The sequence below is a fragment of the Notamacropus eugenii genome, chromosome 4 (assembly GCF_028372415.1).
Source record: "Notamacropus eugenii isolate mMacEug1 chromosome 4, mMacEug1.pri_v2, whole genome shotgun sequence".
Lineage (NCBI taxonomy): Eukaryota > Metazoa > Chordata > Mammalia > Diprotodontia > Macropodidae > Notamacropus > Notamacropus eugenii.
Window position 1 is genome coordinate 33,989,354 of NC_092875.1, and position 27,930 is coordinate 34,017,283.

The 27,930-nt window shown below is 46.3% G+C and overlaps 1 protein-coding gene across 11 annotated transcripts in view; it reads left to right on the forward strand.

The window, feature by feature from the left end:
* HECTD4 (HECT domain E3 ubiquitin protein ligase 4) overlaps positions 1–27,930 on the forward strand; it is a 204,681-nt gene that overhangs the window by 162,180 nt on the left and 14,571 nt on the right. For all 11 annotated transcript variants that reach the window (XM_072600404.1, XM_072600410.1, XM_072600405.1 and 8 more), the window contains 20 exons: positions 161–264; positions 2,867–3,028; positions 3,128–3,276; positions 3,521–3,600; positions 4,635–4,798; positions 5,148–5,385; positions 5,919–6,055; positions 6,631–6,757; positions 9,413–9,550; positions 10,050–10,186; positions 12,333–12,493; positions 14,408–14,589; positions 15,747–15,952; positions 16,246–16,376; positions 17,360–17,565; positions 20,071–20,253; positions 21,194–22,497; positions 23,781–23,988; positions 27,173–27,396; positions 27,495–27,646. In XM_072600404.1, coding sequence (XP_072456505.1) covers positions 161–264; positions 2,867–3,028; positions 3,128–3,276; positions 3,521–3,600; positions 4,635–4,798; positions 5,148–5,385; positions 5,919–6,055; positions 6,631–6,757; positions 9,413–9,550; positions 10,050–10,186; positions 12,333–12,493; positions 14,408–14,589; positions 15,747–15,952; positions 16,246–16,376; positions 17,360–17,565; positions 20,071–20,253; positions 21,194–22,497; positions 23,781–23,988; positions 27,173–27,396; positions 27,495–27,646 — 4,393 coding nt within the window. The remainder of the gene's footprint in view (positions 1–160; positions 265–2,866; positions 3,029–3,127; positions 3,277–3,520; positions 3,601–4,634; positions 4,799–5,147; positions 5,386–5,918; positions 6,056–6,630; positions 6,758–9,412; positions 9,551–10,049; positions 10,187–12,332; positions 12,494–14,407; positions 14,590–15,746; positions 15,953–16,245; positions 16,377–17,359; positions 17,566–20,070; positions 20,254–21,193; positions 22,498–23,780; positions 23,989–27,172; positions 27,397–27,494; positions 27,647–27,930) is intronic.

Below are 27,930 nucleotides of genomic sequence, written 5' to 3' on the forward strand. Positions count from 1 at the left end.
AGGTGACTTTTGGGGGCCTCAGTTTCTTCATCTAGAAAATGGAGATAGTAACATTTCTATTCCCTATTTCATAGGATTGAGAAAAAAACTTTTTGAATGTGCGTTGTGTGCTGTTGCTGCTTTTTGGTGGATTTCCCAAGTTTGATTTGTGATGTTGCAGGAGAGCGGCTTCTGGTTGTAGAAGTACAGTGTGAGAGGTTAAGGATGCTCTACCGAGACTGTGCTCGCCCCCCACCCCCACCTCTCCAGGCAGACCGCAGACAGGTAAGCCTCAAGCAGGCCACAGAGTTGGCTTTTTGTTCTTCTATGACAGGGAAGCCTAGGCCTGGGCTAAGAGGCAGGGCATCTTAAAACTGCTCAACAAAGCATTGGCAGAATTTACAAGAAGGGTTTGAGTTGCCACTTTGTTGAGGAGCATTCTGTGTGGTGCTGTGTGTTCGTTACTATTGATCAGAATCAGAAATTCTATTCTGGGATCCTCCATCTCCCCTCTGCCTTACTCCTCCTAGTCTGGCCCATCATGACTCAGTAGTTAGTAGAACAACTTAACCATCATCCTTTCCCTTTGAATCCCTTTCTCCTGTGTTCTTGCCAATTCTCAGCCCTGGGTCAATCCACCAACTGCCATCTTTACTGCTGGAGGAAGCCTAGGACCCATAAAGCCTGGTCCACTCCTGTGACCTGAACTTCACTTTGCATTTGCTTCTGATTGACCCTTAATTGTTGTCTTCTCAGTGGCTCTTAAGAAGTCTTCCTTCCCTTCCTCCCTCTTTCCCTTCTGCAGGGTATCCTCATGCTTGTGTCTCAGCAGATGGCTTCAACTTCAGTTTTACTGAGAAAATTGAGACCTTCCATCTTGGTACCCATATCTCAGAACCCCAGTACACTGTCACCTGTCATCTCTTCCTTTGTCCTGGTGTCTGAAGATGCATTGACCATTCTTCTTGTCCAGGCCAACTCTCCTGCTTTGTGCCTTTGATTCCAGCCCCTCTCATCTCCTCTACCATATGTGGCATGGCTCCTCTGCCTCCCGACCTGGACACAATTGCTTCCTCAGTACCCACAGAAATGCTTGGCACATTTCACCCGACCCTGCCAGTCCCTGGAGCTCCTCTCTGACCCCTATCTTCTGGCTTCTGACCACTTGACTGAATCCTTTCTCTCCAAAACTGCTAAATGGGATGGCTTTTCCTCAGTCCTCATTTCCCTCCTACAGCTTTTGACACTGGAAAGGGCCGAGAGGCTTGACTGTCCCCACTCCTGGATTCTCTGTCTTCCCTCAACTCCTGTGATACTGACTGCTCACTCCTGGTTCTGTGCCTCAGTTTCTTTGGCTGGTTCCTCATCCATCTCTCACCCACTAAACATGAGTGTCCTACAAAGCCCTTTCTTGACCCCACTTTTTTCTCTGTTCTTTCTCCCCTGGTGATCTCATCTTTTCCCAGGGGTTCAGCGATTATTCCCTTCATCTCTCTGCAGAATGCTTTAGGCAAAATCACTCCCTCTCTCATTTACACTAGCTACTCTGCTCTGCCTGCTCTCTCAGTTCCACCTCACTCTCTCTGCCTGCTCCACCCATTCAGCAAACTCCTGCCACCATTGACTCCATGTGATGCAGGCCATGAGCTGGGCTAAAGCTTGAAGCAGGTTACACGGACCTGTTAAGGGGCACGGAAGATCTTCAGATTCCTTTACCATTATACTTCCACTCATCTGCCAAATCAACTTGTTAGTCTGATCATGGTCTGACTATGACACTGCTGCTCACAAGTCTTCAGGTTCTTCCTTTTTCTTTATAGCATAAAATACTAACTCCTCAGACTCACATCCAAGGCTTTCCACAGTTTGTCTTTGGCTGCCTTTCCAGCCTCATGTCATGTCACTCCCTGCCACGCACACCACCCTCCAGCCAGATGGGACTTCTGGTGTTCCTCCTACAGTGTCCATACAGTCTTACAAACTATTGGCTGTGTCTGGAATGTGTTCCTTCCTCTGCTCTGTTTCTCTACATCTCATCCTTCCTTCCCCCCTAACATTTTGCCCAGCAGAATGTAATCTTGAGGGCAGGAGCCGTTGAATTTTTTTGCCCATTTTTGCTTTTTCTTTGTTTCCCTGGTAGTAGCACAGGGTTTGCCATATAGTAAGGGCTTAAATGTTTATTGGTGAAGTGAAGTACAAAACACAGTAGGCATTTATTCACTATTTGTTAAATTGTGTGGAATGTCGCTGAATTTGGAGAACAGGAATTTGAAGTTCCAGGGACCAAAATAGATCTCTAGTAGAGGGATCAAGGTCTTAAATTTCTGAATGAGCTTGACTTTTTTGTCAATGCAAAGGAATTCTTCCTTAATCCACTTGTGTACATAATTGTAGTAGTTCACAAACTCATCCCAGATTCTAACACTTCCGTTTGGGACCATTGAAGAAGGGTTAGTCCTCAGAATACCTGGTATGTTTCCCCAAAGGGGTGTTTGTGTAAGAGGCTAGGTGATTGCACCCGCTTTCATTGGGGTGCAGGCCTGAATTAACCGCGAGCGCATTAGGGGCTCCTCATGTGTTACCTTACCGTAGGGTATGTGCAATATACTTGTTAGCTATATGAACCTGGGCAGTTCACTTTACCTATGGGAGCTCTAGTTTCCTTCTGGGTAAACTGAGGAGCAGAATGCCTATGGTAGTCACTTCATAGGTTAGTTGTGTTGCTGAAAGACATAATAGATAAAGTATTTTGCAAAATCTTAGTTTTTCTGTAAAGGTCAGACAGTAGTGATGATGATGATGGTGATGGTGATGATGATGATATAAAGATAGTTCTTCCACTGAGCAATACCAGGATTTACAGCAGTAGATTCTGTTCTTTCCACAGCCCAAGGAGATCACCTGGAGTCCTTCTCGGGTGTTTCCACCTGTTCGAGCCTGCATGTTCTCCTCTCACCTGACCTCTGTGACCTTTCTGGCTGATCCAAGTGCTGGTGGAGGTCTCCCCCGGGGCACATTTATCTATGCAACTTCTCCACTTCCCATTCAGGTGGGACAAAGACACCATCTTTCATCTTCCCTCCCTCCCTTCAGGTTGGAAAGAGAAGGCTAGAGAAAGAGTCTCTGATTGTCCCTGACTTTTCTCTAGGCTCCATCCTTCTACTGGGAAATTGAGATTGTTTCCTATGGAGATACAGATGATGACACTGGACCAATAGTTTCCTTTGGCTTTGCTACCGAAGCAGAGAAACGAGATGGTGCCTGGACCAATCCCGTGGGTACTTGCCTTTTCCACAAGTAAGTGTCCCAAGAATATGTTCATCTCAAGAGGATAAGGAAGAATCCTAAGGGTTTGGGGATTTGGGGCTTTTGTTATTTAAAAATCATTCCTCTGCCAACAGCCCTCCTGGCTTTAACTTAAGAAAATGTTTCTTCTCAAAGCCATATTACAGTCATACTTTTCCTTTCATTTCAGCACAGGTGACTTTTTGTTTTAAACTAAGTTTAACGTTCTTTGCTGTGGTTTTGTTTCCATTGCTAGCAATGGCCGCGCTGTGCATTACAATGGCTCCAGTCTCTTACAGTGGAAGAGTGTGCGACTGGATGTGACCCTCTGCCCTGGTAGGTGGGCCAATGGCAGCTCTCACAAAAGACCCCTGCCTTCCTCTTGCCTCCCTGGTGCTTTAATTGAATGAATGGAATAGTCGTGGCTTGGCCATTGAGTTGTTTGGGGGCACAGCCTCAGTATCTCATTTAGGAACCATGGACTGGTCATTTATGAGTCATCTTTATTTTTATCTCTGGGTCCTCTTAGAAAATTCTGAAGTTTTTCCTTTTGTCTGCCGTCATAAATGATGTCGAGCAGACATGCCACCCCTCTGTTTCCAGGCCTCTGTCCTGCTCTTGCTCCTCCCCTCAGAGCCCCTTGCAGTGCTGTCCCAGCATGATCCCCTTCCTAATTTCCCTTAGTTGGTGCTGCTGCCCCAACTCCTTTGAAATTACTTTGCCCATATTTCAGATTTACTAAACTTCATATATATATGTTCAGGTTGATTTCTGAAGGCCAGGGACTGTTTTCATTTTTTTCTCTGTGTCCTCCTTGCCTGGCACAGAGGTATTTAATAAATGCTTGTTAAGTAAGGGAACTACCAAGACATTGTGGCAAAGCAGATAGAGGGACAGACTGGTAATCAGGCAGACTTGGATCCAGATCCTCCCACTGATGTGACCAGGAGCAATTTCGTTCAATTCTCTGATCTCAGGAATTCACTAAGACTGATGTGCTAAGTTACCGTATCTGTAGTCACCAACAGAATCTCATGTCCTTAATGTACTGAATATAGACATCAGACATTTACGGGAGGGGGAGGCGCGGGCAGGCAGGCATTTTTAGCAAAGAGGACTATAAAAGAGCCAACACCAGGACCTTGGAGTGAATTATAATCTTCTCTATTTGTTTTCCTTTAAGTAACTTAAATGCAAAGGTGGCTTATGTGTCCACCCTGTCCGACCCCTTCTGTTGGTTGTGCTGGTCAGAGAGCTAGCTGATTTCATCTTCACATGAGACAAGCTAATTGCAGATCAGAAGTGAACTTAGTAGTGGCCAACCATGACCATACAAGTGACTCTGATGTTCTCCATTCTCTGTTCTGTAGGAGATGGGGCCGGAATTGGTTGGGAAAGAACTGAGGGCACCCCGCCCCCTCCAGGACAGCCTCCCAAGGGCCGGGTCTATTTCACATACTGTGGGCAGCGCCTCTCTCCGTGTCTGGAAGATGTCTCAGGAGGCATGTGGCCTGTGGTTCATATCCAGAAAAAGGCAGGTCCTCTCATTTAGAAATGTTGGGATCAGGGGGCTATTGCCTATCAGCGATGTAGAAATCTGACATAAAGAGTTCAGCGACAGCTCCCAGTGCAAAAGAAGGCAGAACTGATCCGGGTAGGGAAGGTCTGGATGCTTTTCATTGTCCCTGTGGGCTTCGACAGCACAGGGTCCTGTGCCCAACACATTATGCTGTTGTGGGGAAGGAGGGAGGGACGAGCAACACTTTGTGAAGTAACTGATTCAGGCTCTGAGGCTCTGTGTCTGCACTAGTATCTTTCAGGCCCTCCCAGGAAGTGAAATCAAGCAGCAGCTTCTCATCTTCCCCCCATGATCTTCCTTTCAGAACACCAAGATCCGGGCTAATTTCGGGTCTCGCCAGTTTGCCTATGCTGAAGGGCAGGCCCACCGGAACGCTGCTGACTTGTGCATCGACCTGGCTGAAGAGATCAGTGCCAACTTTGAAGCCCTTCCTTTTGCCATGGCTTCTGACAGTGACAATGATGCTGGCACCAGCATAGCTTCTGACCCAGGAACACACGGGCCTCCCTGTCGCATTGCTGCCGTGGCCACAGCTCAGCAACGTAAATGGCCATGGGTGTTTCATGGAATTCTCCCACACCAACATTACCAAAACTTTTATTTAGGATTATAGTGTCGTAAGATTTGGAGCTGGAAGAGTCTAGAACACGTCTAGTCCAGCTCCCTCATTTTGTAAATGAGGAAAGTGAGAAACAGAGTGAATAACTAACTTAGGATTCTATCTCTAACCATTCAGGAAACCTCAGGTATCAGCCAGTGTTGACTCCCTCCTCTTACAGATGAGGAAGCTGACTTGGATGCCTTATTACAAAAATCATTCTCTTTTTCATCTTGAAGAATTATCCAAATTATTCTCTATTGAATTAACTGTGCCCTGAAAAACTTTTGGGAGTCATTATAATTATAGGTGATATTTTATTCACTTGACTGTTCACTTGAAGTTTCTTAGAGTTCCAGAACTCTTTCCCTCAGGTGAAGGGGGATGTTGTTACCAGTTTTTTCAGGGTGCCATCAGTTAAGGGCTTTCCTGTCTCCTTGTACACAAAGTGTCTAGTTTTATTGTCCTCTATTACAGAATATGACAGTGACAGCTCTTGTCACTACAAAGTGGAGCTCAGCTACGAAAATTTCATCACCTCAGGCCCAGACCCCCACCCACCTCCCATTGCAGATGATGAGAGCGATGATGATGATGATGATGACATCCCTCAGGTAAGAGTGATGCAGCCACAGGGAGAAGGCAGGAAGGGCTCGACTGTAGCAGCTGTGAAACATATGGAAAGGGAGGAGACTGGGAAGGAGTTCCTTGGATGAGAGGGGTAGAAGATGGAAAATGGGAGACAGTGGCCAAGCCAGGTCTGGAGGCAGAAGGGTTTTTAGTCATATAGTCTGACTTTGAAAAGCATCTCTGATTTATAGATTTAACAAACAAACCAATTTCAAAGCAGTCACAAGATTCTGGCTTACTCAAGGCAGGAGGCTCTTTTGCCTGTACAGATTCAGGGTGTCAAAAAAGGATGTATCTTGACATGGACTCAATAAAGTTGGCTTTCCAGAGCAAATAAGGAAACCATCCTTAATCCAGCTATTCCCTCCCCCACCAAGTGGGAACTGTGTTCTCCACTGGTGGTCTGTAAACTTTGTACTCACACCTTATGACCTGGCATTAGGGGAGACGTGTTGTGGATGAAGAATGGGTAAGTCAGTAAAGAAGTAAGGACTGGAAACTGCAACTGCCCACTGACCCTCACTTATCCTCTCATGGTCTGTTTGCCTTCTCTTTCCAGGAGGACCACTATGCCTTGCTTGTGAAAGCCTGGGAAACCAAAGTTTTTCCAACCATTAGAAGACGCTTCCGTAATGAAGCTGAGAGAAAGTCAGGCCTGGACCAGATTAAGGGGGCTCTGCAACTAGGTCTGGTGGCCCCTTTATTTACTTTGTTTTCTTTTGGGGTAGTTTGGAAAGAGGAAATGCAAAGGCATGAACTCCCCATAAGAGAAGTGGAGAGAGGCCTTAGCTTGCTCCTCCCACCTTGGCATCCTTTGCCTGCAGCAATTTTTGTTCCGAGTGTCTGGTTCTCATTTGCAGCTCTCTCCAGAGCCATGTTTTAGAAGGATGTAGCTCAGTGTATAAGGCCTGGAAGGTTTAAGAATTGTTCACCTCATAGGGTCAGAGAGGTTTTGCTAGCCCAAGAATAGTGCAGGTTTTGCCCTTAGATGGTATATTAACAGTGAGTGTTCAGTGTTCTGGGCCCTGAAAATTGCTGCAGACAGCTTATTCCTATTTTTAGTCCCTTCTGTTTCTCTTCTTATGTTTCCTCTTCTTGATAAACATCTGCTTTACAGGAGAAGAAATGCCCTTTTACAAGGAGTGCTGGGCCTCTTTTTATAGGGATAAAATCTAGACTAAAGGTTCAATTCAGATCCCAGCAAGGGATGCCAGGATCTAATCTCCTCCCTCCTCCATGTAGGCTGAGGGCCACAGCCTTCTGAAAGCCTTGCATTCATTTCCTCTTAATGCAAATTCACCCAGTTCCAGCACCATGTCCACGAGGGACTGTCACACACTCAACAACTGTTCTCCATCTGGATTTCAGACTTTGACTTTACTGCTGCTCTTCCCAGATGTCGGGATAGCAATGGCAATAACTGGACATGCCGTGGCATTGGTGACTTCTTTGCTGTTACCCAGTGTTTTCAGATGTTGATCCTTATTACAAGTGAAAGATTTCAACAAACCATTCTGCAGGCATGTATTAAATGCCTTTTAAGGGCCAGGCACTGTGCTGGGTATCAGGGGTGCCAGGGCAGAAACAAAATAGCCTTTGTCCTCGAAGACCTTCCCTCCTACTAGGAGGGGATAATCACAGTTTTAGAGCAATGTATAATCTTTCATAAGTACAACATTTATATAATAATCTATAATATTTATATAATCTTTTTATCCCTAAAAGATTATAGGAAATAGAGATAGAAAAGACCAGCATTAACACACAAAGTTTCTCCCTCTGCCGGGATCAGAAAGAAAGCCTGCTGTTGTGTTGTCTTAGACCATGGTTCCCCTTTTCCTCTGATTTCTAGGCTATTTTTTTAACCACTTATCCCAATATAGTTCACTGGATCATAGATCTGGACTTAGAAGGGACCTTAAAAGCCTTCTGGTCCAACCAATCCATTTTACACATGAGGTCCAGAGAACTTCCGTGACTTGCATAAGATCACATAGGTGGTAAATGGCAGGGCTTGGATTGGAATCCATCTTCTCAGACTCCAAATCCAGCCCTCTTTCCATCACTCCACATTGTTTCCCCATCTGCTCTGAGGCTTCTACTTGAGGCAACAATGGGGCTGATGCCCTGAGCTAAGAAGGAATGAAAATGATCCAACATGGAATGTGTAGTTCATATTCTCCTTCCTCGAATCTCTGAGGCTGGATCATTTGGTGTCAGGAGGTTGTCAGGTCAAGTAGTGGATGAAGTCAGGAGACAATGATGAAGTCAGAAGACAGTGAGACCCCAGGACTCTGATCATTTGGAGGAGTTATCCCAGCAACCAGGAGCATTGTGGTTCATGGGCTCCCAGGCCATCTGCCCAATGCTTGTGGGGAGGGTCACCGGAAATAAGGACGGTTCTCTGGGACCCATTGTGATTCAGGCCAGCTGAACATTCTCTTTGAGTGTCAGTTCCTGGCTGCTTCCCTGTTTTTGTAAAGGTGCACGCATTCCCAGTGATTACTCTGTAGTATGGAGGAATGAAGGAAGGAAGTTACTGGTTGGGATTTCTCCGATTGATCAGAAGATATTTTCTTTGAGAGAGAACTAGACTTCAGAGACTCCTGATCACACAAAAGAAAATCAGACTAGTCCTCATGGTTGCCTATTTTCTGGCTTAATGCACATGTGCAGGGTTTCCTGTAGGCATGTTTTTTAAGAGTCCTTTGAAAAATGGTGTGAAATGTTTTATAGAATCCTTGAAACTGAAGTACTTTAGGGGAGGGGATGATTCTGAGCCCATGCTCTCCTCTTGTGTTGTTTCGCACTGACTTCTCTCTTAATTCTCTTAGGCGTTCTCTTAATTACAACCTCCTTTGGAATTATGCACTGCAAATTGCTACCCTTGCTAAGTGTTGTATGGACAGTTAATGAGCAGAGTGGTAAATGAGGAGTGGTAGGGATGACCTTTATTTAAAAGCAGATCCTTTCAAACATTTCCCTTAGCATCATGGGAAACAGCCCAGCATCCATAGGCAGATATGATGAAGCTATGTCACATGTACCACCACTCTTCTGCCCCCCCCGCCATATTGTCCACATGGAGGCCAGCCTGCCTGTTCTTCCTGAAGAAGCACATGGCCTTCATTAGTGTCATCGTGAGAGGCTAGTGACTGTTGATCCCAGGGAGCAGGGGCCAGCCCAGCTCCCGAGCTCAGTCTGTGAGGGGAGACGCGCCCTCTCTTCATGGCAGATTTGATGTGTGTGCAGCCCTAAAGAGGCTGACCAGCCAGGGGTAGTGAAGGAGATTGAACAGGGCCAGCAACAGGGATTCAGCAGAGGGCATCTTTCTCTTTCAGGCATGGTGGACATCGCCCGGCAGACTGTAGAATTTCTGTATGAGGAGAATGGTGGCATCCCCAGAGATCTTTACCTTCCCACAATTGAAGACATCAAAGATGAAGCAAATAAGTTCACAATCGATAAAGTTCGCAAAGGTTTCTTTTTCCTTCTTGCTTTGCTAGAAATTTGAAATTGAGAATGGGCTTTTTTGATTGAGAGCAGAGTGTAGGGCCAGGGGTGGGATTGCTCAGGGGCGCAGCAGTGAGGCTTCATTCTCTGACACTCACTCTTTCTGGGCACCTCTGCTTGAGCCTCCAGCCAACCCTGAAGATTCACTAAAGACAGGCATCCTCGGGATCCCTCTCCTCTCAGCTGCACAAGAAACACAGACAGAAAATTGCAGGAGTATAGGGGAATCACCTTAGGAGGTTGGGCAGGGGCAGGGAGGGGAAGAAAGTTGCCAGTCTCTTCTGTACAGCATGTCATTTTGGGCCCCACCACCAGAGGGAAGCTCTTTGCTCTGTGGTCTGCTCACTAGGGCATGTTCAGGGCACTGCCCTTGCTTCTCTTCCCATCTTGGATCAGGCTGAGAGGTGATATTGGGTCACAGGGATCCAGGCTCTTGAATGAATCTCTCCCTCTCTTGGCCCCCAGGTCTCACTGTGGTTACCCGCTCTCCAGACAGTAACAATGTGGCCAGCAGTGCCGTGGGGACTGCACTCCCCAAATTTGCCATCCGAGGGATGTTAAAAACATTTGGCCTCCATGGAGTTGTTCTGGATGTGGACTCAGTAAGTAAAAGACTTCCAAACATGCCTGTTCCATGCTTGAGGCTGTCTGTCTCTTTTCTCACATCATTGAGTGTGCAGCAGAGCCTATGGTGGCACCTGACCTGCTCTGGTGCCTGGAACCCTGGCAGAGGACGGGGAACAGGTGCACTGTTGTCTGTCCTGGCTCTGGTGGTCACAGCCAGTGGTCAGTCCAGACAACCTAGTTATTGAAAAGACATGTGCTCATCTTCTCCCTAAACTTCCCTGTTACCCACCCATAGGTGGGTGATTTTGTCATTTCAGAATGAGGTAAATAAGAAGTAAATTGTTTAAAAATCAAAGAAACAAGCTAACAGCATTTATCGAGTTGCCTGCCATGCTCAGAGTTTTGTGCATAAATATGCCTAGATTCTGGGAGAGCTGTAAAAGTTAACTAAGACAAGGCCCTTCCTTATGGCACACTGCCTCACCATCAGAAAAGTCAGTAAAATGTGATGGGAAGGATCCTGGAACAGGATCCCTAAAACAGGGTTCTTTACTTCCCCCACAAGCCTTTGGGCCTATTGCAAGTCCCTCCACATTCCCAGACTTCAGTTTTGTGTTTGGTAAAATGATGGGGTTGGAATAAATGATCTTTGAGGACCACTCCTGTTCCAAAATTCTGTGAGCTGTAAGCTAAGGATTCAGATGCAGACCTTAAGAAGAAATTCTTGATCAACTTTGAGGCTTTGCTGAATGAGCCAGGCTGCTTAATGGACCGAGTTCCCTAAGACACCCATGTAAGAAGTTAGCTCTCACACCTCTGTGGAGTTTAATGCAGTATATCTTTCAGGCAGAACCTCAGGACTGGCAGTGATAAACTCTGTCTTAAATACAGAATTATGCCAGCTCATAATTTCATTTTGCAATTTTAAATCATTCTGATCTATTGTAACTCAGACCTCTAATATTGGTGACTAACATGTGGTACTAACATGTTTTCCTGGTAATGGAAATTTATGACAAATAGAAATCACTTATTAATAGAAAATCATGAAAATAGCATTGCATGAGAAGCAATAATTTATTATTATTTCTTCAGTGACTTGGCTTCCTGTGTTATATTGATTTCTAAGTATAGTTTTATTTATTATTTTACTCTCTGGCATTTGGATCCCAAATATATCTGTACGATTCCATTCTGTGCCTTAATGACCCCAAAATAGAGATCAGTGATCAAACAGGTACCCAGTTGTGAGAGTATCAGCAATGTTAGGAACATGCAACTTGGCCTTATTGTAAAGCAATAAACTCCACTGGCTCCCAGTTCCTTCTGGCATTCTTTGTCTGGCGTTCCAGGTCCCCTCTCCTACTTTTACCCTCCTTGGCCATCTCGGGCCCATCTTATGCCTAGACTGTGCCACCTCTTTCTCCCTTCTGCTTCTCAGTGTCACTGATCTAATATGTGAGACCTTTCCTGATCCCTCCCCGAAAAAATGATCTTGTATCCATCTGGCATCTTTCATATGGAACGTCTTTATATATACATTTTCTCCCTTGATAGGACAGTAACTTCTCCAGGGGAGGGACTTTCATTTGTTTGTGTATCCTTGGTCCCTGGCACCTTGTAGGTGCTTAATAAATGCCTGTGGATTGATTCCATCTATAAGCAATAACATAAACGGCACTTTAAAAAAGTTTAATATAGTTTGTGAAAAGACATCTTGATAAATTAAAATTTATCTCCATTGCCTGACTGGATCTGTTTAGTTTTTTAGACTATCCATTGGTATGTGGCTAACACATATTTAAATTTTCCTCTCATCCTTATACTCTTTTTTTCCATTTCTATTTTAAATATTTACAACTAGTATTTCAACCATATTTTATCTAGAAGTTTAAAATATTCTTCATTTTTTTTGAGTCAGTCTCAGTGTTTGTTGTGTTTTGCTCTTTACCAAAAAAAACCAAGCAAACATTTGAAAATATTGTGTATGGCCTTTTTCACAAGTGTAATGTACTGTTGCCTTCCCTATCAAATCATTTATTTGGTAGTAAAATTGACTGCTGGCTAGAAGAAGAGGATTGAAAAATCTGGAGGGGAGAATAAATATGCATATTTTCAAACTTGCAAATAAAATCAATATTCAGGGGGAAAAACTAATAAACTTTCTTATTATTGTTGTAGGTAAATGAACTGGTGCAAGTAGAAACTTACCTCCGCAGTGAAGGAGTGTTGGTACGGTACTGGTATCCTATTGACATGTTAGAAAGGCCTCCTGCAGGCTACCGCAGGACTGCAACTAATGGCCTAGTTACACTGGACAACACCAACATTCAGATTCACAGGTAACTGAAAATTCCTTTAATCAGAACTTTCTGTCTAGGTCACAGGGATGGGGAACTTGTGGCCTCAAGGCCATATGTGGCCCTCTAGGTCCTCAGGTGCAGCCCTTTTAGTGAATCCAAACTTCACGGAACAAATCCCCTGAATAAAAGGATTTGTTCTATAAAACTTGGACTCAGTCAAAAGGCTGCACCTGAGGACCTAGCAGGCCACATGTATCCTTTAACCCATCCCTGATAGTCTATACAGGACTGACCCTCCTGGCAGATTCTCCTTCAGATGCCATTTAGTTCCTAAATTAATCAAGTGCTTACTGAACACTTGCTGTGTGCCCTGCACTGTGCCGGACACTTTGGGGAGATACAGAAAAATTAGGAGGGGAGGGGCACTCAGCATGAGGGGCGTGGTAACCATGGAGCATACCCGGCCAAATGGGTGGCTGCATTTCATTGTGTGCTAGATTCGTAACTGTCTGTTAGCTTTAATAGAAAAATATCCCCCAGACATATCCCTAAATCTCAGTATGTTCCTTCATGACATGCTGAAAGCTTTTCTACCAGTAGATCTTTGGGGTTTATTATTGACAGATAATTACCATGAAAGAAAACCACTGGTTGTTGATAAGCAAAATAGGCCCCCTATCTGAAAGGGATTCCAACAGTTTGAGGTAGCATCCCAATGCCAGGCGTTATTATTGTCATCAGTAACATGCTTTCAGCAACAGAGGAACATGACATGTCCGGCACAAACATACCCAGTGACTGAGTACTGTCCGTTGGGCAGTGCCATTGAAAACCTGACCAGGGATAAGGGTGTATGTTTCTGTGCTTTCCAAAGAGGGCTTTTCTTTTCAAATAAACATGAAGGAACCCATCACCAAAAGAGGCTGCTGGAGCTCCTTTCCTAGGCAGAAAATGTCATTTGTTAGATGAAGCCTGAACCAGGAAGACAGTTGCCTAAAGATGAAGGTTCCCTTGTCTGTCCTGTCTCTCCGTTCTGAACAGTTTCAGTTCTTTGAAATGGGGGATGAAAGGACTGGAAGGTGGGAAGCGTTCTGATCAAAGACCTCGTTTGTTGTCCTGCTTCCCTCCATCCATGAGACATTCATGTTCACATTTACAAGCAGCCGTGCTCACAGGGAGGGGAGATACACCGGTTATTTATCCTGTCTTCCTAACACATCTTCTAAGTCTACTTTGGTTGTGTTTCTTCAGTCCTTGCATATTAATAGTACCACCTACCAACCAAAGCCTGTGGGGTGTTTCCATGGCTGCCAGGCCCTAACAGAGTCCAAGTGTTCTTGCAGTAAATTTAATTTTTGCCACTCAAGAAATATCAGTAAATAATGACCCAATCCTCTATGGCCTCCAGAGGGACTTTTGGAGACTTGAGAACTTGTGCATATTTTAAAGTTGCCTCCAAAAGACTTTTTTGTGTAGTTTTCATCTCTAAAAGGTTCCCTCCATGTGAGTGGTTAATAAAGAAAGCCCAGGTGCAGTCTAGCCAAAAGCTTAGGTGCTGGCAAGGTAGCAAGCACTTTGGGGTGGGAGGCACAATCCAGACAAGACCTAGTTGGCTATTAATGAGTGATTTTCCAAAGCCCCTGCTGTCTGCTTCTTTTGATGGCATTAAAGCCAGGTTCCTAGGGATTGAAAGCTGGCACCCTTTTTGCCCCATCTGACCCGCTTTGTTTTTACACCAACTCTGACCAAACACCCTAGGAAGTGCAGAGAGCACAGACAAAGGGTGTGCCCTGATGGGCCCCATGCTCCTTGGCCAGAGTGAGAAATAAAGTGGCAGCCATGATGACACCAAGTCATTGGGTGTTTTGGGAGAAATGACAGTCCTTAGGGTCTGGGGTTGAGGAGGGGAGCAGGAGACTTCCATCCCCCACATCCTGTGCTGCTTCTTTCCAGGGAGCTGCTGAGGTGTGAGGCCTCCCTGGCCAGGCTTTACTGTCGCATGGCCCTTCTCAACATCTTCGCCCCGAAGCTGCCTCACCTGTTTACTCGTCTGTTTCACATCCCTGCCGTCCGGGACATCACCCTGGAACACCTGCAGCTCCTGTCCAGCCAGCTCCTTGCTCCGCCCCTTCCTGGTAAAACTTCACTTGGACCATACAGTCTCCTTAGTTACTGTCATGCACAGTAGGTCTACTGCTGTACTCTGGTCAACAAATGCCTCTCCAGACTCATCCCTGGTCACAGGGTGATGCCGTGTCCATCCTCCTTGCTCTCTTGGAGATGAGGAGCCAAGTGTGAGCATCAGGAGGCCCGGGTGGAGAGACTGTTCTGGAGAACTAATCTTCCCTAATTATTGCTCTTTATTTTATTCCTGTGAAGTTGGTCCTAACGCTAACCTAGGTGCCAGGTTCTTGTGGGCCAGAGAGAGGCTAGGGAGTGTCACTTATCCACATGGTGACTAGCCACTAGCTCTTCACTATTAGGACAGTCAGAGAGTCAAACGTTCTCACTGTGAAGAGCTCATTCAAGGCAGGCCGTTTCCACCCTGTGACTTCAGGTAGAGCTGCATTTAGGGAGGCCATCCACACATCCTTTTTTGGGGGGAAATGCCATGATTCCTGCTTGGGTGCTTGATTAAAAGCCTTCCAAAATAGGACTGAGACAAAATATTTTTGGCTGTCCTGGCAAATGCTGCTTGATTCTGCTCCCCAGCCCCAGGGCAAAATCCACGAACTGCAACCATCCCTCTCTCCTTCCTTTCCCCCCCCAGCTACCCAACCTGACCTGTGCAATCTGCCTTCTGATCCCTGCCCCTGCTTTACCAGAAACTTGGAAGAGGATCTGGGAGGAGGTTGGAGGAGGTGCTGGGGAGGGAGTCACACTCAGTAGAACCCTTGGTCGGCTGGATGCGCAAGTCCACGCTTCATTCGGGGCTGCACCCGGGGTAGTTGCCTCCTCCGTCCCCTCCCCACAGTCACGACGTCCACCACAGATGCATGTGCGATGTCCCCACTGGCACCAGGCCTCGTTTGGGATTCTCGAGGGCTGAGGTTTCCTTGATCTTTCCCTTCCCCTGGGCTTTGAGGCATTAAATTGTGCTTGTAGATCTTCTGAACTCCTCTCAGAATCCTCTGGTTGGGGGAGGGAAGCCAAGCCTATTGGTACCTTCCAGATGTTGCTGGTTTGGGCGTGCTTTCAGATTCAGCCTCCCAAGTGAGTGAGTGAGGGTCCTGTGGCTGCACCCACTGCCATGGGCTCTGCAGTCAGGCCCTGTTTGATTTCCTGTTTGCAGATGGCACCATCAGTTCCAGCGCTGTCCTTTTGGCCCAGTCTCTGCAGCATTGCATCCATGCCCAGAATTGTTCTGCAGCAGACCTTTTCTACCAAGGCAGCTCACAGACAGTCAGAGACTGGCTCAATGTTGCCATCACACGTACCCTCCTGCAAGGAGAAGAGAGCCTTTTGGAACTGACAAGACAGATTTGTTCTTTCCTGCAGGTAAAAAAAAAAAATCTTTTATATAACTTTAGTGTGGTCACATTTTTAAAATAGAAGACATTAATTTGCTAAAAATTATGCTCATTTTATTCTTCATTGACTTCTTTCCTCTTCTCCAGGTGCCTTTGTACCTTGTTACCTTGTTTCCCTGTTCCTGTAGTGCCCTCTCGTCCTACCCCACCTGCTGCCAAGAGACTGCTTATCCTTTCACTTTTTTGCCTAGCGTGAAAAGATGACATGCTCCCATTTCTGTTGGTAGCCTGTGGTTTTCATGATTAAATGTCTCTCTGCAGACAGCCCCGGAGCAGTTTCCCTCAGAAGAATTCCCAGTTTCTGAGTCCAAAGTCAATATGGATGTTAACTTCCCTGGGGCTGCCTTCGTTGTGGTGTCTTGTAAAGAAAGTCAGTCTGGATTCCGCAAAGAGTAAGTAGAAGGCCGTGGAGAGGGAGGGGGGAGATGGAGCTTGACAGAGATAGCAAAGAAACCACCAGCTGTCTCTGGTACACCTGCTGTTTCTACATCCCCTCCATTTCCAGGGGGTCACTCCTTCTTCTCTCTACTTCCTGGATAGCCCAGAGAGCCATCCCTTATGATGAAGAAGGAAAAAGGCAGTTCGGCAAAAGAGACCCCCAAACAGAGGTGGTCTTGACATTCTGTGATGCAACCGCCCCCTCGCTCTCCCACCTCAGCTGAGAAGTGGGGCCGAGCCTCTCCTTTGGTTTGGCCCTTGTGCTTTCACGACTCTTGGCTTTGATCTTTAGACTCCTTTGGGTGGGATTATGGTCTGTTTTCTTGCTCTTGCAGTGCCTTGTTCGTCTGGTCCTCTTAATTTACTGTGCACCAGTTCACATGAGCCTCCCTCTACTTCTCTACTCATTGTATTTGTTGTGTCTCATCTCTTGGTAATATTCCATTACATTCATGTACCAAAACTTGGTTAGTCTTTTTCTAGTTGATAAATCCAGGGCATTTGCTTTGGGAAGCGTTTCTTTCTGACAAATAGTCATTAATAATAGTGATAATAGCAGCATCCACCAGAGATATTTACACAGTAAATAATTTACAAAGTACCTGCCAGAATGCTCTTTAGCCCTCACAGTAGCCCTGGGAAATAGATCATTAAAGATCCTTCCCTTTACAAATGAAGAAGCAGGCCTGTGGAGGTTAAGGGATTTCTTCAAGATTATTTCATTAGCAGATAGCAGTCAGGACTAAAACCCAGGTCTTCTGACGTAGCATCTGATGCTCTTTCAGCCAGTCTACTTTCACAAAAGATGGTGGAAATGTGTAGGCATGATTCCATTAGCCAAGCCTCTTACCATCATCTCTATTAGAACACCTCTGTCATTGGTGTCCACTGTACACGTGACTGACTCTTCCATCACTGCTTATTCCTTCTTTCACAGCTCCTCCCTGTACAAGGCTCCATGGGCCCGTGTGCTCTTATATGGGCTCGGCCACAAAGTGAAGCGGAATGGCCAGCTCAATCTCATTGAAGCTGTCTGCTATCCACGGGATGCTTCTCCCACCAATACAGGGCTAACCCCACCTCCAACCACCAACCAGTATCCTTCTGTGATCATAGCAACTGACAAAGTCCACATCAAACTGGGTAAATCTCTTGATTAGCTTGTGGTGATTAAAGATTGTAAATCATGCTTCTGCTTTTCTTTTCAAAAATGGAAGGGATTTTCTGCCTTGCTAAGTCCATTTCCTACTGATAAAGGAAAGGTCTGTTCAGTATGGTACACTTTGGAGAGCTGCATAATTGTGCAAAGGTCTGACAGGTGATGCACTGTTTGGTGGTAATAGGGATGGTATGCTTCTTCTCACTTGGGATGGTTATTTGATGGTTGGAATGACTTCTTAGTATGATGGACCAAGGCAATAAATTATTTAGATTTCACCATCCAAACTGGGTTTCATCCAGTTCTCATCCCTCAGACCTGCTGTGATTAAATTAGGCCCCAAAGTATTGGACAGTGAGAGCCATGGAAACTTGCTCAAGTCCTAAGTAGAAAACAGCACTTGAGATGTTTCCATCAGAAAAAATGATGTGTCCTGTCTTTCCCAGCATCTTGAATAAAGTTGCCATAGTTTCAGTGCTTGACTTCAGTTATATAGGTGACAAAGAAGGCTGTTTAAATCTGGAGGGCGCTGCTTGTTGCTTGCCTCTCTGCACAAGACGCTGTTTCTAGGCAGACAATGGAGGAGGAGGGGCCTTTGGGACCAGGTGCTCCTGGGCCAGGTGTCCCCACCAAGGAGAAGGGGCTAGGCAGGCTCATAGTTTTCAAGTGGAATTGCACAATGAGCTGAAGAGTGCTCTGTGACCATTTGGAAGTCATTTAAGGTCTGCTAGCTTAACTTTAAATATTTAGGTTATAGGCAGAGGACCCCTGACCCAGTACAGTACTCCTGCTCTTGAATCTTCATGAGCCTACTCATGGAGACATGCAGGCTTCCTCTCTCTGCTCCTGGCGAGCAATAATAACAACTTAAAGTTTTTTAGACAAATAGATCTTCAGAACTAGAAGGGGACCTTTGACCAAATTGACCCTCTATTCCCTGTTTGAGGAAGCTCAGACTCAGATGTCATGTGACTGGGGAAGTGCCCTTTGCTATGCAATCAACAAGTGGCCAGGCTAGGCCCAGGCCTCCAGCTGCTTGTGATGGCAGACCTCTGCCTCACTACAGTCTTGGAAAGACAGAGTGCAAGTATTATTATCCCCACTGAGGAGAAAACTGAGGCTGAGAGTTCATTTGACCCGGCTGTCGCGTCACAGCTTGTTAGTGGCAGAGCCAGCTGCTGAGTTCTCCGAGCTCAGAGTTCCTTTCACAGCCCCTTTCCAAGTTACCCCAGTCAGTGGAGTGGCTGGCAGCCATCTGGAAAAACCTGGGGATGGCTTGTACCCATGTTTCAGCAGAGTTGGGATATCATTTCAGAAGAGAAAAAAGTGGTCTTAGCTTCCAGAAATCATCTTTACAAGTACAAGTTAGGGTATATTTGACCAGATAGCAGTTATCTGAAGATCTGGGGTGGCAGGGCCTGAAAACTCAATTTGGGTTGCCAAATGATAGGACAGCGGAAAGGCAGGTGCTATCTTGGGTTGTAGGCCAGGTGTCCAGACAAGGGGCGTGAGAGTTTGGTTATCCTCCACTCTGGGGCAGATCAGCACTGGAATCCTGGGTCTACTTGGGACACTACACTCAGAAAATGCCTTGGTAAGCTGCAAAGTTTCAAGAGATTGGCAGCCAGCATGGTAAACAGCCCAGGAGTCACTAGAAGGGGAAGAAAGGCAGAGTAGTATGGCAGAGAGAGCCTGGACTTGGAGTCACCGGACACATTCTAGTTCCAGCTCTGCCACTGACTAGCTTTCAAGGCTTGGAGGAGAAGACCTGCAAGTTCCCTTCTAGCCCTAACTCTAATATTCTTACCCTAGGACATAGGGAAGGATAGAAGAGTAGCCTTTAAGTGTTTGGGAGGCCATCGTGTGGAAGGAGAAGTGAGAGCAAAGTTTGGAGCAGTGAGTGCAAGGGCAAAGAAGCAGATTTAGTTTCAGTGTAAAAAGCTGCCTAAAAATGAAACCTGTCCCAAATTGGAACACTGGCTTGGCTTTCCCTTCATCAGAGGTCTTCCAGAAGAAGATTCTCAGTATAGATGATGTATCCTTGCTTCAGTGCTGTTTGGAGGAGAGTACCTCAGAGGCCCTTTCCAGCTCAGATGTCCTGGGAGTCTGGGTCAACAGTGGTGTGTGATTCATTTCATGTGGGCCATAGCCCTCCCAGCTGGCCAAGTCTGAGCCTACAGCAGCTCCCTGGTGTGTTAGTACAGTCCCAGGGGACTCATTTCAGGAGGGGGAATATTCTAAGCAATGTCTCTTAAAGCACAAGATGGATCTCTAGTTCACTAAGACGAGTTTGTTTGTCAGTGGTTTAAGAATGCTGTCTCTTCCCCACTTTTTTCCTGCTTCCCCATCTTCTGTTGTCCCACTTGAAAGGAAATTGTGTTGGCTTCCCATGTTTTCTCCCTCTCCTGCTTGGCTTCTACCAACCAGTTTCATACATTTACTGAAATCAAGCACTAATCAGTGACCTTTCTTCCTGGGGAATGTCCTAGGGGTCTCTCCACCTCCGGGAGCTGTGCTGGTGTTGCATTCTCTGCCCCTGGAATTCCCATTAGCCATGGCTTTCGCAGAGCAGCTCTTGTCTTGGAAATCCGAAGATGGTGAAGGGAAATCTGAAGATGAGCTTGACACCATCATCCCAGCTTCAGTCCTACTGCAAGTGGTGGAACTCCTAGGTGAGATACAGAATAATGATAATGGGGGTGATACTGACGCCAAGAGCACTGTTATCTGAAAGTGCAGTCTGAGCAGGCTTCCATTTGGGTCTCACAACAGTCCTGAGAAGCAGGTGCTTTTACTTTTCCCTTTTCCATGAGGAACCCAGTCCGTTGAAAGGTTAAGCATCTTGTTCTGGGTGACATAGGTTGTCAGTGTCCAACCGCAAATCTGATCAGGAGTCCAGATCTCCCTGAGCCCAATGCAGGCTTCAGCTCATGCCAGGCCCAGAGCCACTCTCTTGGGTAACACACCTACCCCTTTGGTGAAAATGTCAGACTGGGTAGAGGAAAGCCATGAAAAGCCCCAAAGTCATTCCTTCTTTAGAAGGAGCCTCACAGTTACCCTAGACTGTTTGCTGTGTAAGAAGTTGTTTTCTAATATTGGAAAAAAAAAGTCTATATGAATTTCCAATTTGAATTAGAATTTGAGATAGAGGAATCTTAGAGGTCACCAATTCCAACCCCCCTCATCTTACACTTGAGTAAACTCAGATCCAAAGTTGAGGGGACCCACAGAAGTCACAGATGGTGAAGCAAGACTGCCCGAGCTCAGCTCTCTCTCATCTGGCCCTGGCTTGGACAAAACCTGAGATCCCCCATCTTTTGGGGTGTGTGAGGCTGTGCATACCATTAGCTAGCATTAACTTTTTTTCCTATGGATAGTCTTTTCAGTCTTCCTGAGTTACAATTTTGATCTTAATGATTTAGAGAAGCTGGAGAGAGGAGTGGTTTCTGTTGCAGATGTCATTACCAGGGGGAGAAGACTCTGGTACAGTAATGTGACCCATATGGTTGAGTCTAGCTGAGGGACAGCCACCTGCTTAGCAACAGAGTGTGAACACTAGTTTCATGTACTTGGCTTGCAAAAGCACCTTGATAAAGGGTTTTTTTTTAATAGGAAACTTCCTCTGGACAACTGATATGGCCGCGTGTGTGAAGGAGCTGATCTTCCATCTCCTGGCAGAGCTCCTGCGCAAAGTGCACAGCTTGGAGCAAAAGAAGAAACCATCGGGCCTGTCCTCCTCTATTGCCCTCCAGCTCAACCCCTGCCTGGCCATGCTCATGGCCCTACAGTCAGAGCTGCACAAACTCTATGACGAGGAGACCCAAAACTGGGTCACCAGCAGTGCCTGCGGAGGCTCAGGGGCCACAGGGGCTGACCAGGGCAGGTTCTCCACCTACTTCCATGCTCTGATGGAAGCCTGCTTGGCTGTAGCCGAGGTGACTCTGCCCATCAACATGAGCGTGACCTCAACTGTTATGGCCTCAACCAATGCACCTAATCTTAGTGACTCTTCATCCTCATCCTCATCTTCCCCAGGACAGACTCCACAGAGCCCCAGCCTCCTGTCTAAGAGGAAGAAGGTCAAAATGAAACGGGAGAAGGCCTCCTCTTCGGGTAAACGATCTTCCTCTCGGACAGTGGAGACAGATGCATCTGTGCTGAGTATTGGGGGCAGCAAACCTGAGGACATGCTGTGGTTTCACAGGGCCCTGACCCTGCTCACCATTCTTCGGCACCTCATCAAGAAAGATCCCCAAGGTCTGGGGGTGACTAATGACGCCATCGCAGATGCTTGCCAGGCCCTCGTGGGCCCCACGGCCCACAGCCGCCTGCTGGTCATCTCAGGCATCCCCACACATTTGGACGAGGCCATTGTGAGAAGTGCCATCCGGAAGGCTTGCAATGCCCACGGTGGGGTCTTTAAAGATGAGATCTATATTCCTCTGCAGGAAGAAGACCCCAAAAAGCCCAAGGACAAAGCAGAAGGAGGAGACAGTAAAACAGAGCTGGAGAAACCTGTGGGTTTCCCCAGTGCTGACAGTCTAGATGTCAGCAGCTCCAGCAGCGTCACCCCTGCCATGAGTGTCAGCGCATCTGCCTCCACCAGTCAAGCCTCCATCTGCAGCTCCCAGGGACTCTCTCAGACAGTCAGCGAGGTCTCAGGGGAGCAGTTTCCTTCTGGTCTGGAGCTGGCCATTCCTCCTAGTCTGCTGGAGCCCCATGTTGTCTCCAGCCAGGAAAGTCTAGACATTTCCCTCTGTAGCACTGGAAGCTTGGGCAGTCTAGGGAGCCTGGGGGAGCCCGTTGACAATGCAGAAACAGCCTCAGTCTCTGATGTGGGATCCATGTACCCGGTCACCTCGCTGGACAACCAGCCCCTCTTGTCTCGTCCCATCAAAGGCTTTGCTGTTGTAGAGGTAATGGCTCCTGAGCCCCGAGGTGTCACCAGAGTCACCGTTCTTTACAGCTCTCTTGTTGTGTCCAAGCCACACGTGATTCTTTTCAGGGACTGATTAGCAGGAGAGAGACAAGGAACAGCAGCAAATGGCAGTGACTGCTAGCAGGTTGTAGGACTTTAAAGTTTGCAGAGCACTTCAGAGAGGTTATCTCATTTGATCCCCACAACAAGCCTGAGAAGGAAGTGCTATTATGATCCCCATTTTACAGATGAGGAAAAGGCAGGCAGAGGTGAAGTGACTTGTGCATGGTCACACATCTAGGAAGCATCTGAAGCAGGATCTGAACTCAGATCTTCTGAGAAGAAGGCAGCTAGGTGATGCAGTGGGCAGAGTGCAGGCCCAGGAGGAAGGAAGATCTGCATTCAGATCTGGCCTTAGACATTAGCTGTACGACCCTGGACAAGTCACTTCACCTCTGCCTGCCTCAGTTTCTTCATCTGTAAAGTGGGGCTCATGACAGCATGTGCACACACTCACACCCACACATCACCGTTGCTGCTGCTACGTGTTATTATTAGCATTCCTGACTCCAAGTCCAGTGCATCCACTTAGTCACTTTACTGATGGAGTAGCTTTTACAATAGTGTTGACCCATGTTGCGCAAAATGTTCTATATTCAAATGTAGTAGAACAATACAATAAACCCTCATTAAGTACCTACTGTGTACAAATCACGTTGCCCAACAGGTATTGGGAGAGCAATACCACATGTAGGTTAGAAACAGCCCTTTATCCTCAGGAAACTCACAGCATTATGCCACAAGTGCATTCCAGAGTTACCAGTTGAAGCACTGTAGGAATTCTAGGGATGAACAGGGTGAGGTTACTGGAGAAGGAAAGGAAGGGGCCCTGGAGGAAGTGGTCTTGGAGTTGTCTTTTAAAGGATGAATCATGAATTCCGATGGTATTAAGAGTGGGAGGAAGACCTGGAGCCGAAAGCCATGGGGACACATGCAGTTTACTCCAAATGAGAGCTTTGTCTTATTTGAACAGCTGAGAGCTAGTGTGCTCACAAACAGTGTTAGGTTCTCTGGAGGAGGAAAGTTGGCTGTGTCACTTCTTTGTGAGTGGACCGACCTCATACTGTGACAGTAGATGGCTAGAAACCACCTTCAGTAAGAGAGAAGACAAGTAACCAAGTTAGAGAGAGGGGAGGGAAAAACAGATCTCTGTGGCATTGACAATTGCTTTTCTACTAAAACTCCAAGTAACTCTCTCACAACTCTCTTACATTCATACAGATACGCTCCCGGGCCAAAATTGAGAAGATCCGAGCAAGTCTGTTTAACAATAATGATCTGATTGGTTTGTCAAGCCTGGATGGTGAAGATGAATTAATGGAAATGTCAACTGAAGAAATTTTAACTGTGTCAACAGTAAACCAGAGTTTATTTGATACCCAAGGAAGCCCAGGGCTAGAAGATTATTTCAATGATAAATCTATTAAAGGTATGTTATTCCCTAGAAATACTTTGTAGGAGCTGGTTTTTAGTGTTTAGTGGTCTGAGGTCAAGGTGTGGTGTTGGAATTACTTCTTTTTTTCCAAAGTACAGTGACCCCCAGTCTTTGTAAGGGTTATTGTGTTCGTTTTTTTTTTTCTTTCTACTTCTGCTGTAGAGAGAAATTCCTCCCCCAGCCAGTTCTCTGTCCAAACCAACACGGCCCAGAGGTCACCCAGCCAAGAGTAGGTATCCTGCAGGTTCCTTGAATGGGCCGTTGTAGTATCTAACCTCGCTTTTGGCCAAGGAGTCTTTTACTGACTGTTGAGCCCATTTATTTTATTCTGTTCTTTAGAACCAAAGGATAGAATCTTTTCAACATGTCCTTGCTCTAACTTTGTTCATGTCCTTGAGAATACCGATTCCTGAGCCTTATTTTCCAGTGAAACATTCCCACCTCCGTCAGCCTTCTGTCAGGGTGCTATTTTCTATCTCTTTGTACTCTCCTCCCATCTCCCACCTATTCCAAACTGCAGAGGTCCAGACTGGACTCAGTACCAATACTGGCTGTAGCAAAAAGATTTCCCCCATGGGTATGACCTGTCCTGCTACACCAGCCCAGGAGAGTGCTGATTTTTTTCATCACAGCCACATATTGACTACTCACCATCTACCAGTGGTCTTTTTTGATCCTCAGCTTGTCTTCTTTCATATTTCTTTCATCTTTCTGTTCCTTGCATTTGTATCAATTTTATTTTCTAATAATACTAAGGTAGAATATAACATGCATGTATAAATAGCTTTTTAAAAATCTAACAAGACTTTGCTTTAGTTGATATATGTTCAGCATTTTTTAAAAGTGCATGCCACACAGACCTAGACATGACCACTTGGGCCAAACTCCCCATTGTTATTGAGTAGTCCTTTGTGCTGTTTATGCTACATTCTGACCAGGATTAGGGATTTTATGTCATTATCAGCCTGTCTTGGGGACACATTCATTGTGTCCCTTAAGAGAAGTAGTAGTGCTTAAGAAAATAATGAGAGGAAGGAAGGGAGATGACGAATCTTGCTGAGAAACTATGAGACTGCCTTCTGGGGCCACACAAGATGGTGCCAGAGAATCTTTTGCACCATAAGGAAAGTGAAGAAAGCAAGAATACATGCTAAAAGGTCTTTAATGCTCACATACAGTGTTGTTGTACCTTAGAACAGTAACATCATACAAGTCACAATGTCTGGGCTACACTTTCTCTGGTCATGGAGGAGGAGTTGGAATATGCCGTGCTCCCCATTGCCATTTCCAGGTTCTTCCTTTCTCCCATCACTCTCTTTGAGACTCTTGCTGTTCACATCTAGCACCCAATCAGAATCCCACAGACCCTGCAGCCCCCCAGGTCACTCCCTGCCTTCCTTGATGAATCTGGTACTCCTGACTTCATGATAGGGGCCTTCAGTATCCATATTGATTTTCCCTCAGACTCCCTAATCTCCTCCTAGGAGCTGCTCCTCCACCTGATCCCAGCCACACGCAGAGATGGTCATACTCTCAGTTTTGCATTACCCATGACCTGAAATCCTCTTATCTGACTATGATCCATTGCCTTTTCTCTGCCTTTTCTTATCTGACCTTATCATATATAAATCCTCCCTGTGATGTCCATTTCCTTGGCCTTCAGTTCTCTCCCAGATCATTTCCCCTGCCTTAGCCAGTCTCCTCTTTTCCCCACTTTGACCCCTTGGTGAACCCTTTCAGCTCTGTGCTGTCCTCCTCCCTTCTCATATCTCATATTACCAGATACACCCGCTAAGCCTCAGTTGCTGCCACCACTCATCACCTTCTTACCTGTACATCTGCTGGATGAAGATGGAGGAGATCACGCACTTGTTCTTCGTGGGTCTGCTACAGACATATGCTACCTGAGCTCAGCTGGGCCCTCACTGCTGCTCAGCAGTCCTGCTCTGCCTCCCTTAACAAATCACTCTCCCATCTCCACAACAGCTCTTCCAGACCTTCTCAACCTCCTCAAAAACTCCATGGCTCTCCCAACTTCAGTTTTTTAGCCAAAGACATTGCTCAAGTTTTACAGAAAACAATTGAGACAAATTGCTGTGAGCTCCTTCTCTCTTCTTCTTCATCTTCTACCACTCTCTCTTCCTTCACCTTTGTTTCATATGTTAAATTATCCTTATCAAGGCTAAGCCCACTCCTAGTACAACTGATCCTGTTCTGTCCCATCTCTCCAGCGGAATGTCTCAGTCTGTTGCCAAGGCCTGTTGATTTCACCATTGTAGCAGCATCTTTCAAATGTATCCCCCTCCCGTTCTCTGACGCCACCCCACTTTGGTGCAGGCCCTCAGCTCCTTACATCTGCATTATCACAATAGGTACTTGGTAGGGGGGGTCTACCTGCCCAGTCCATCCTATATCCAACCATTAATGTGATTTCCCTAAAGCACAAATGTGACCATGTCTCTCCTCTACTCAATAAACACTAGTGACTCCCTATTACGTCCAAGATCAAATTCAAAATGCTCTGTTTGGCATTCAGAGTGCTTCATAACCTGCCTCCTCCTACGTTTCCAGTCTCCTTATACATTAACTCCCCAATACATACTCTGATCCAGTGACACTGGCCTCATGTCTGTTCCACAAACAAGATTCTCCATCTCTTGACTCGGAGCATTTTCTCTGGCTGTCCCCAGTGTCAGGAATGATCTTCCTCCCAAATTTCCTGCTATAAGTCCCAACTAAAATCCCTTCTTTTAATGGAAGCCTTTTCTAACCCTTTATCATTCCAGTGCCTTCCCTCTGTTAATTGTCATATTTATCCTATATGTAGCTTACTTTACACATAGGTGTACACACGTGTGTGTGTATGTGTGTGTGTGTGTACATTTTGTCTCAGGCACTGACTTTTGCCTCTTTTTGTATCCCCAGCAATTAACACAATGCCTGGCACATGTTAGGCATTTAATGAATGTTGATTGATTGATTATAATTTAATTTTCTACTAGTGTAACTACACCTTTCTATAAGATTTTGCTATCCCTGCCATTTGTCTGTATTGAATCTCTCTTAAATATTTAAATACTTTTCTGTTATATTCAGAAGTACTTGAGAGCAAACTTCCTGTCTTTTCCTACAAACCTCATGTTTATCCTACAGTTTTGTTACTCTCTCTCAATCCCAGGAGAGAAGCTGGTGCCCGGGGCTCGAGAGGTCCTCACAGATATATTTAAAAGTTGTGTCCACTCAGAGCAGATGCTCAGCCTGACACCGGCCAAGCCCATCAAAGTCTCTGACATCTATCTCAGCAAGGAGCAGATCAACTCTCAGACTCCTGGCAATCTACTCCACGTGTTCTTCACAAACGTGCGCCCCCCAAAGAAGGTGCTGGAGGACCAGCTCACCCAGGTAAGCCTGCCCTCCCTATGTAAACCCTGCTTGTGGGCTCCAGGGGTGGGGTAGCAGGAGCCATCACCCCAGAACTAACCACTCCTTTCTGTGGGAAGATCCTGAGGAAATACGGCGTGCCCAAGCCCAAGTATGACAAGAGCAAATACAACAAAGCAGGCAAAGAACAGCACCCTGTGAAGGTGGTGAGCACCAAGCGGCCGATGACGAAGCCCCCTACCAAAGAGAAGTCTGTGCTCAACAGTGTCAGGTGAGCATCCCGGGCTTCCACCCACCCCCATACAGATAGTCGAGTCTGCTTCAATTGCAGCACCTGCAGCAGAAAGGTTTCCCTTGCATTCCAATGCACGCCCAGAGCTTCTCTTAATCACATTGCGGTTGTGCCCATGAGTTCTCCGCTTTCTAGCAGGGTGATTGATGCGTCCTTCAGCTGAGAGGTGCAGGAAAAACACATCTATCTGGAGTAGCTAGAGACGAGTCCGCAAGCTCTTAGGAAGTTCCTGCTGTGACCCAGGCATTGCGCTAAGTCCTGGG